The sequence below is a fragment of the Anastrepha ludens genome, chromosome 6 (assembly GCF_028408465.1).
Source record: "Anastrepha ludens isolate Willacy chromosome 6, idAnaLude1.1, whole genome shotgun sequence".
NCBI lineage: Eukaryota > Metazoa > Arthropoda > Insecta > Diptera > Tephritidae > Anastrepha > Anastrepha ludens.
Genome location: NC_071502.1, coordinates 98,478,063 through 98,487,131, shown reverse-complemented (window position 1 = coordinate 98,487,131; position 9,069 = coordinate 98,478,063). Strand labels below are relative to the sequence as shown.

The following is a 9,069-nucleotide window of genomic DNA, read 5'->3' as shown; positions in this document are numbered from 1 at the left end:
ACAAAGCGCGCCAGTCGTTTTTTTCTCGTGCTAACCGGCGGCGCCAGTTGGAGACACCAAGTGAAGCCAAGTCCTTATCCACCTGATCTTTCCAACGCAGAGGAGGCCTTCCTATTCCTCATTCTCTGCTACCACCAGCTGGTAGCGCATCGAACACGTTGAATGCCGGAGTGTTCGTATCCATTCGGACAACATGATCCAGCCAGCGTAGCCGCTGGATCTTTATTCGCTGTGCTATGTCTATGTCGTCGTAAAGCTGATACAGCTCACTGTTCTATCGCCTGCCATTTCTGCCTATTCACCGTTGCCAACGTGCAAAAGTCCAAAAATCTTGTGCAGAATATTTCTCTCGAACACTCCAAGTGATGCCTCATCGGCTATTGTCATCGTTTAAGCTTTTGCGCCATACGCTGGGACGGGCATGATAAGAGACTTGTAGAGTGTGGGTTTTGTTCATCGATAGAGAACTTTACTACTAAATTGCGTGTTATCTTTCACGTCCGTAAATTTAAGATAGACTTCAGAAAAACATCGATTTTTTGGACCTTCAAAGGCGAGATGCTTCTTTAAAATCCTAGTTTTCCTTATCGCATAGTTCACTACTTTTGAAAGAGAGCTCCCGAACTTAAGAATTTCAAAATTTCAGTGAGATATTCAAATAAGGCGAGGCGGTCACTCTTGTTACAGGTTGTTGAGTACAGACTAATAGTCTTTTATGATGATCAATGGCTGCTATTTGTATGCTCATATTTTTTCTTCACAGAAGTACACTCTGAAATTTGACTTTGCTTGCCGGTGCAATGATCGCATTAAAATGAGAAAAATGTTTAGTGTTAGATGAACGAAGAGTCGCTGTCAAACCCACAATCTTCAGGATTAACGAGCGATATGCCACGTGCAGACAAATCCAGACAAATATCTGCTAGATTTAATACGAGTGACTATCTACTATCTGCGACTATGTCAGTTTATCTAGCGTCTTCACACAGCCAATGCAGGGCAAGTAAAGGCAAGTCAATCGTATCTACTACTTTGCTTCAATGAGTGCAATAAACTCCATATGATCGCGTCTTTCTTCTTTCTTTGAATTTTTGCAGTTATGACTGCGCATTTGTACCGCAAGCTTGCGATTGCTTTGCTGTTGCAAAAAGCTGTTTATAACTAATGTTAAACAAAAAAAAAAAAAAAAAAAAAAAAAAAAAAAAAAAAAAAAAATATCATTCTGATAACAGCTGTTGCTTTCAGAAGGCTGCGATTGAACCACTAAAGACAAGCACGAGATACTTGCGATAACGAACGTGATTAGTTAGTGAGTACTGATGAGGGCGTATCCGACTGTCACGTGAATGTCAGGTGTCGATATTATTGTTAGATGGATTATTTGTGCATGTGTTCGTGTATATGTATGTATGCATATGTGTAGAAGGCTACGTAAATATGTCAATCTCGACTATATGTGAACTAAGGAATGATGAGAAATAAAACGTAGGAAATTCTTATCAGCGGGCAGGCAGATATTTGTAGATAGTCATGCGGGTGCTTTTCGGGTGCTAGGCGAGCGTAGTGGTGTCAAGTATTCACTGCATTGCAGATAAGTGTCTATTTATTGCCTTTGGTTGTGGCTTGATTTACTTGCATTTACGAGGGACATTGATGTAATTTGTCTGTTATTGACATCGTTTATGGTTTTTGTGACTGCTTATGTAAGCCTTTCGAATTCCCGACATGTTTACATACGCATTTTGTGTATTGTAGTAAAAGCACTGTTTCATGAGATAAGATGACTTTAGCGGTGGAAAAAATTAACAATATTTTAATAATTTTTTTTCCCGCGGAGCAATGAGATAAATACAAATTTTGGGAAATGTTCTTTATTGTAAAAGGTGGCGCAAAATCAATCATCCAATTTTGTTTGCATAATTTTTCATGCTTGTAATACCATTGTAAAAGAGATAAGAAGGCTGGGAAGAAAGAAAAGAGGAGGAGGGGATGCGTAATTGTTGAAGACGGAATGATGACTGATTAACGCTGGTCTTAGCCCCTTCGTAGGTAGGTGGTTAGGAGAAATGGTTGAAGTGCCAGTCTGACACTCCCCAAGTAGCACTGAAGCGCCGTTTTGGTACCAATATTAGACCTCCAACAGGCAGATACCCACAGCCAACCAGAGCTGTTGATATAGTTGAGAAGATTGATTGGATTTAGGTTGTCGAAGAAAGGAATTCCCAGTGACCTTAGTCTTCTATCTGCCAAGCCCAGACATTTTCAGAGAAAGTGCTCAAGAGCCCCTTCTCTGAAAGGTCCCGACAGCTACTGCAATGGTGGTTAAATGGTAACCCTAGCTTATCCGCGTGTATGCCGAACGTCCAGTGACCGGTAAACATAGCTAAGTTTGGAAATTGAATGGCGAGGAGTCCAAAGGACTTTCTGAGTTTTTCGCATATCGTATTGGGGTCAAAGGGAACATAGATCAGAGAAATGTTATCTGCACACCCAAGAGATTTGACGTCCTCCTTACAAGAGTTTGTTATGTAGCCTTGGTCGCGGCTTGATTATCAGAGAAAATGATTGCAGGATCGCAAAGGCTTTTGCTTGAAAAACCCTTGCAGTATTCGGCAGTTTAAAGCAGTTAGACAAATTGGCTGATTTAGAGAAAATCCTTGCTCTGACTTCATCTTGGAAGCGTCAGTGAAAAACGAGGTGTAAGCTTTAGTGCAGATTTTCACATCGATCCAATCCTGCCTATTTGGAAATATCGCCCTAGCACGACCCTCAAACTCTAGTTTGCGGATAGAGAGATCTGTTCGAAGTTCTGAGAAATACGGTGTTAACTGCCCATGTCCCTTGAGAGATTGCCGCCAGAGGCAACCTGATTGCACTTTGAGCTGCGATGGATATGACGGGAAAGTCGATGGGAAGTAAATGCAAAAGGACATTCACGGCAGCATTGGGGCAAGTTTTACATGCTCCGGTGATGCCAATGCATGCAGTCCTTTGCACCCTCCCCAGTTTAGTGTTATTATAGTTCTTCCGAAGAGCTTCCCACCAAACTAAAATTGGCAAAACCACTGCGTTGTACGTCCATAGCACGACCTGTGGCTTGAGTCCCCATTTTTTACCGAACATAGATTTGCAGGAATAGAAGGCTATTGTGGCCTTCTTTACCCGATTTACAATGTGTAGCGCCCAATGGAGTGTTGAGTCAAGTATCACTCCAAGATACCTAACTTCCGATGAGAGCGGGAGAACGTGGTTGTTTAATTTGGGAAGTCGAGAGGGTGGAGGTTTATATTTTCTAGTAAATAGCACCAGCTTCGTTTTGTCAGAGTTGACGCAAGTTCAGCCATGACTGAGGAAAACGGTCCCGATACCGTCAGGACCAAGGCATCAGTGTACGCTACTACCTGAACCCCACCCTTATTTAGCATTATCAGAACTTCGTCAATAGCAACCAGCCATAGTATAGGCGAAAGGATACCACCCTGCGGCGCCCCCTGTGAACGAGTCTAGTGACTTTAGCCCCTCTTGCGACCGCATTAACTCCGCTGCAGCCAAACAGGGACTCTTCGTACTACTGACGAAATTCAGCAGGTTTTTAGTATCCATGCCTGCTATATCAGCAGGCGCAGCAAAGAAACGAGAGCCAAGATACTTAAATCTTAGCCCAGCAAAACCAAGGCAGTTGAGCAGAAAGTGCTGAGATGATTCCATCTCATCCTCCATGCAGCTAATGCAAAATGGACTCGAAGTAATGCTGAGACTCACTGCTGTAAGAGGACCCACGAAATTCGAGAACTGAGGTTTTGTTAACCGCAGGATATGCCTCCAGCGCCTCCGATCCATTCGTGGCCAGAAAGATTTTGCGACCTTACAAGTTTATGTACTTGCCCAGCACTCGCTAAGTTGAAGCGCAGTCCACCTCTCCAGGAGCAGACTGCAGGTAGTCAACGGAAACCGAATCCTCTCGTTCTTCGGGCTAACTACCGCGCAAGGGACCTCTAGCCAGCTCATCTGCCTTGATCTAAGCAAATGTTTTGCACATTGCCATTCTTATTTCTTATTAGTCTTGTGTTTACTATCTTAATTCAACATATCGCTAAAAACCATACTTCGGTTAAAACAAAAAAAAAAAAAAAAAAACAAGAAAACCAAGCATTCGCTTATGGCTTCAAACCTCAGTATTTATTAATTGCATACTGCATATTTCCATTTCAAGCTCTCAGCTGCCTCTAACACTGACTTCTCCCTCCACTAACTATTTTAGTTATCTAATGGATTACTAAGGTTTTTACACAATTCACAATTTCATCACTGCTAAGCCAAAGCGTTTTTTAGCGCTGCATTTAGTACTAATCCATTATCTTGAGTAGTTTTTAATTAATTGTTAATATGTCTTATTCAATCTTATTCACAAGCAGTCGCTTTATTCGTATCATGTAATGCCCTTTTCGCTGACCACAAACTGTTAATTAGATAAAATATGAGTTAACTGTTAAATAATTGTGGTTTTGAACTGCGTCTTTACAATTAAAGTTTACCAACAGGCTTGATAATCAATGGAGAGCTAAGAACATAGCAAGTTCTTATAGGTACGTACATTAGGACGGGTAGTTTGTTTCGCTAACTGAAGTATGCTACCGGCAATTCTGAACAAAAAAGTCAATAGGCATGGATCTGAACCGAATTTAGGGAAGCCCTTTATTGTTTTTAATTTTAGTTATTAATATCCAATATAATTTTTTTTTTCTGGAAGAATATATAGGGTCCGCCATATAACTTTACGGAATTAAAAATGCTATAAAAAAGAAACTACTCAATATTTTTCCAAACTGTTTTTTCTATTTTGAAGTACAATCCTTCCGATTAATGATGGAACACAACTTCATTCATATGTCCAATTGGACTTTGTACGGCGTCATACCAAGGTCTTTACGCAAAATTGGTCTCAATGATGTCTCCGAAATGTCCAATTGTTGAGAACGACGGTGAACTGATGTTCCTGGTGATTCACGAACACTCTCGGCCACAGCAGCAATATTTTCGGGTGTACGCACGGTTTTTGGTCGGTCACGCGTTGGTTTGTCAATAAGCAACCCAGTTTCTCTTACTTTTTTCGCAAAGCAACGCACATACGCTTCATTCGGTGCTTTTCTTCTTCCCATTGCCGTACGTAATTTTCGTACACATTCTGCAACATTACCATGATTTTCAAAGTAATGTCGCAATATTTCCCAGCGTTCTTTGAGCGTATACACAACCATTTTCGTTCAGCGGAAGAATAAAACTAATTTTCTGTCAAATCTGATGACAGCTAAGTGTTACCATTCTTCAAATAATACCTAGTTCAAATCCGTAACGATAGATGGCGGGCCCTGTATTTGTATGAGGTTATTGGGCATGATTCAATAATAAGAGGTTCTGTATTCAGTGACAACTGAAATCCGACATTTATTAATCTATTGTTGCATTTCGGAAGTAGGGAGAAAGGGGAAGAATGTGATCGCCCTCTGCGTAAATGATAGTAGAAAGGTAGTAGTCATTTCTTGTGTATAAAAACACATGGGCTGAAAAGTATCAGGCCTAACCCATTTTCAGTATTATTGCATTCACTTCCTTCTCACTTAGTACTAACCTTAAAAATCGAGTTATTAAAATTTCATGATATTCTATTCATTAGTTGGCTCATTTGGGTTCTCGGTCACGGCGGCATAGCTGGAAACTGCTGGGCTGATGAGCTGGCTAGACAGGGAACTTTGGAGACGGTTTCGTCGCGAAATGAGAGGATTGGGGTTCTCTTAAGAACCTGTGGTGTGCTCCTGGAAAGATGGGCTTTGAGTCAACTCAGCGAGCACTGGGCTAGTGCGCAAACGTGCAAAGTCGCGAGATCTTTCTGGCCACGGGTAGATCGGAGACGCTCGAGAAAACTCCTAAGGCTAAATAGGCCTGATCTCTCGAATTTGGTGGGTATCCTTACCGGACATTGTCCGTTAGGTGTTCATGCGGTGTGACTTGGGATTGCCTCAAGTCCGTTCTGCAGAAGCTGTCATGAGGACGAGGTGGAATCATATAAACACCTTCTTCTCAGCTGCCCTGCTCTCGTCTGGCAAAGATTTAGACATCAGGGCTCTCATTTTTTCGCTAAGCCTGCGAATATAGCGGGTCTAAATATCATAAATTTGGTGAAGTTCATCAGTAACTTGTTGCGGCTAATTAAGAACGCAAATCAGCCACCGTCGGCGTCGTCGTAAATGCATGGTCATCATCGTCTCTAATCCCCAGGCTCCTTCTTCCTTCCCTTCTCCTTTCTCCTCTCCCCTGTATGGCATCACAACGGACCAATTTTCAATATTTGTCCAAGTGTGCGCTAAGCTAGGGTAGCCATTTAACCTAACCTAACCTATTCATTAGTTCGTGAGTTATTGTGATTTTGTTATTTTCAAAACAATGGAGCGAAAAGAGTTTCGTGTTTTAATTTTACAGTGCTTCTTGATGGGAAAAACTACCGCTTAAGCGAAGCAAAGACTTGAGAAGTATTATGGGGACTCCGGACTCAGAGACAACAATAAAACGATGACTTCAAACACGGTCGTAGATACACTGACGAAGCACAACGCAGTGGATGTCCAAATGAGGTGGTAACATCAGAAAACATCAAAAAAAATCCACAAAATCATTTTGAATGCTCGAAAAGTGATGTTGCGTGAGTTAGCTGATATTGTGAAGATGTCAAAAGGACGTGTTGGCTTTATATTGCATAAGCATTGAACTGTGATAAAGCTCTGTTCACTGATGACCAAAAACAAGATGATTCTGAGCAGTGTTTGGTTAGTTTGAAATTACAGTGAAATTTTTGCATGGCTGTGTGACGATGGATGAAGCGCAGATCCATCACTTCACTCCGGAATCAACTGCGTGGATAGCAACTGGTGAACCTGAAAGCTCAACAACCGGCGGGAAGAGTTATGGTCTCGGTATTTTGAGATGTGTCATGGTGTAATATTCATCGACTATCTTGAGAAGTGAAATACCATCCAAAGTGAATATTATATAGCGTTATTGGAGCGTTTGAAGGCTAAAATTGCAAAGGAACGTTCGGAAGTTTTGGAAAAATAGGTGGAAAAATATTCCCACTGCCCGTCAACAGAGCCACATGCAACCTGAATTTGAGACACTATTTTCTATGAAATTGTGCAAAACAAGGCGTGATGCAAAGAGGGACATTACACTTGCTGCATTTTATTTTGCTACGCTTATCTTTGACCTTTGTGCTGCACAATTTACAGCGTCGGTAAGTCTCCAACTCTGCTGGCATATGGTCACCTACGTTTACAAACCGCAGTTCTTCAGGTACAGCATTTACAGTTTTTTGATATACCTCTGGGCATGCTATGCGCGATTTCTTGCAGATATATGTAGGCAAGCTTGATCTTCTTTTTCTGCTGCTATAGCCACTAATCAATCCTCTGGCAACAGCCACCCGAAATTCTAAGTTGGTAAGCTGTTCTACTCTCGACGTAAGGGAATATAAAATGAAAGTGTTTGTCAAACTTGCGTCCACCAAAAAGTAGAATATCCGCAACCACCAGCGCTTACTTCTCCTTCCGACAGCATACGTCCCCTTCACTTGGTCAAAACGGTCGACACCGCCCATTCTTTTGGTGTATTCTTTCACAACCACAGGACAACTTACAGCTTCCCTGGTGCCATTTTTTGCGTTCTTTGTACAGTTGTTACTTCCACTTTAGGATGAAATGCAGTTGTCAACAATAAAACCTCTTTAGTATCTTGCCACACAGTAAATGCTACATCTTGTTTAGTTCTCCACTTGAATTCACCTTTTTTCAACTTTAGGCTTTTGTTTCTGCCTTTTCTTTTTGTGCCATTTTTTATTATGTTAGGTAAAATTGCTCTATTTTTTCTTACTGTTCCAGTGGCATAAATATTTTTTTCATACAAGTACTGCATGAGAGAAAAATCGCAAAAAAAGTTATCGAATGTAACATGAGACTTGAAATCTTCTTGTGCTAATTTACTTGACAATTTATTTACGACATTAGCCCTTAGACCCTCTTCTGTTCCTTGTCCTGTTTTACCTGTATAAATTCCATAGTTATACAAGTACCCTGTGCTACTATCACAACAGCACCACACTTTATAGCCCCTTTTTATGGGCTTTAGCGGCATGTACTGCTTCAAACTGGACCTTCATTTGAATAGTATCATGCTCTCATCGATACTTTGGGAAGAGGAATTGAAGGCATTGTTTTGAAATAATTGACTAAGTAAAGATATAAGAGGACGAATTTTATACAATTTATCAAAATTTACATCTTCTCTACTTGGTTGTTGACTATTATCGTTCAAATGCAAAGTCTCTAAAATTTTCTTGAAGCGTTTTACTGGCATAACTTCAGCTATTTCATTCACACGAAATCCAGGATCCGATGACCAATATAAATCGATATGTGGAAGAATATGATAACCCATTATAATGAGAATGCCTAAAAAAGCACTAATTTTCTGTGTGCCAACAGGCTGCCAATTTTTTGTATTTTGCTGCTCCGCATACAAGTTTGTCTGAGTAACAATCAAATCGAAGACTTCATCACTAAAAAACTTTTTGAAATGCGCTACTGGACGTGCTCTCCTATTTAATAAGTACCGAGGTTTTATTGTCACCTTATCAAATTCATCGGGATCTAGCCTGGATTTCCAGAAAACCTTCCCCCATGCCTCAACTTCACATTCAGATTCATCAGTCAATTCTTGTTCTAAAGGTGATGATGACTGCATTATCAAAGGCTCTTCTGGCTGCGAATTATCTAATTGTGAACATAGTGCTATTGTAGATGTACCTGACTCGGAACAACTGTTAGGTGTAGAATTTAAATGAGTGGGAGAATTTTGTAAAAGGTCACTTGAATCATCAGGTGCTTGAAGTAACCGTTGTATTGTATTCACGTTGAACTCTTCTGCCTCATCAGACTCAAATCCGTCTTCTGAGCCATCATCGGGCATGTCCAGCATCTGCTCAATATCATTTTCATTCAAATAGCGCGGCATTTTTCATGA

At 40.9% G+C, this 9,069-nt stretch overlaps 1 protein-coding gene across 1 annotated transcript; it reads right to left on the bottom strand.

The window, feature by feature from the left end:
• Window positions 1-8,202: 8,202 nt before the first annotated feature.
• On the bottom strand, window positions 8,203-9,060 carry LOC128867191 (piggyBac transposable element-derived protein 2-like). Its single transcript, XM_054108294.1, has one exon. It carries the CDS (start codon window positions 9,058-9,060, stop codon window positions 8,203-8,205), a length of 858 nt encoding a protein of 285 aa, XP_053964269.1.
• Between the last annotated feature and the right edge of the window lie 9 nt (window positions 9,061-9,069).

Bases quoted from the DNA above. Each gene is read 5' to 3' on its own strand.
- LOC128867191 (XM_054108294.1), bottom strand. From the start codon at position 9,060: ATGCCGCGCTATTTGAATGAAAATGATATTGAGCAGATGCTGGACATG.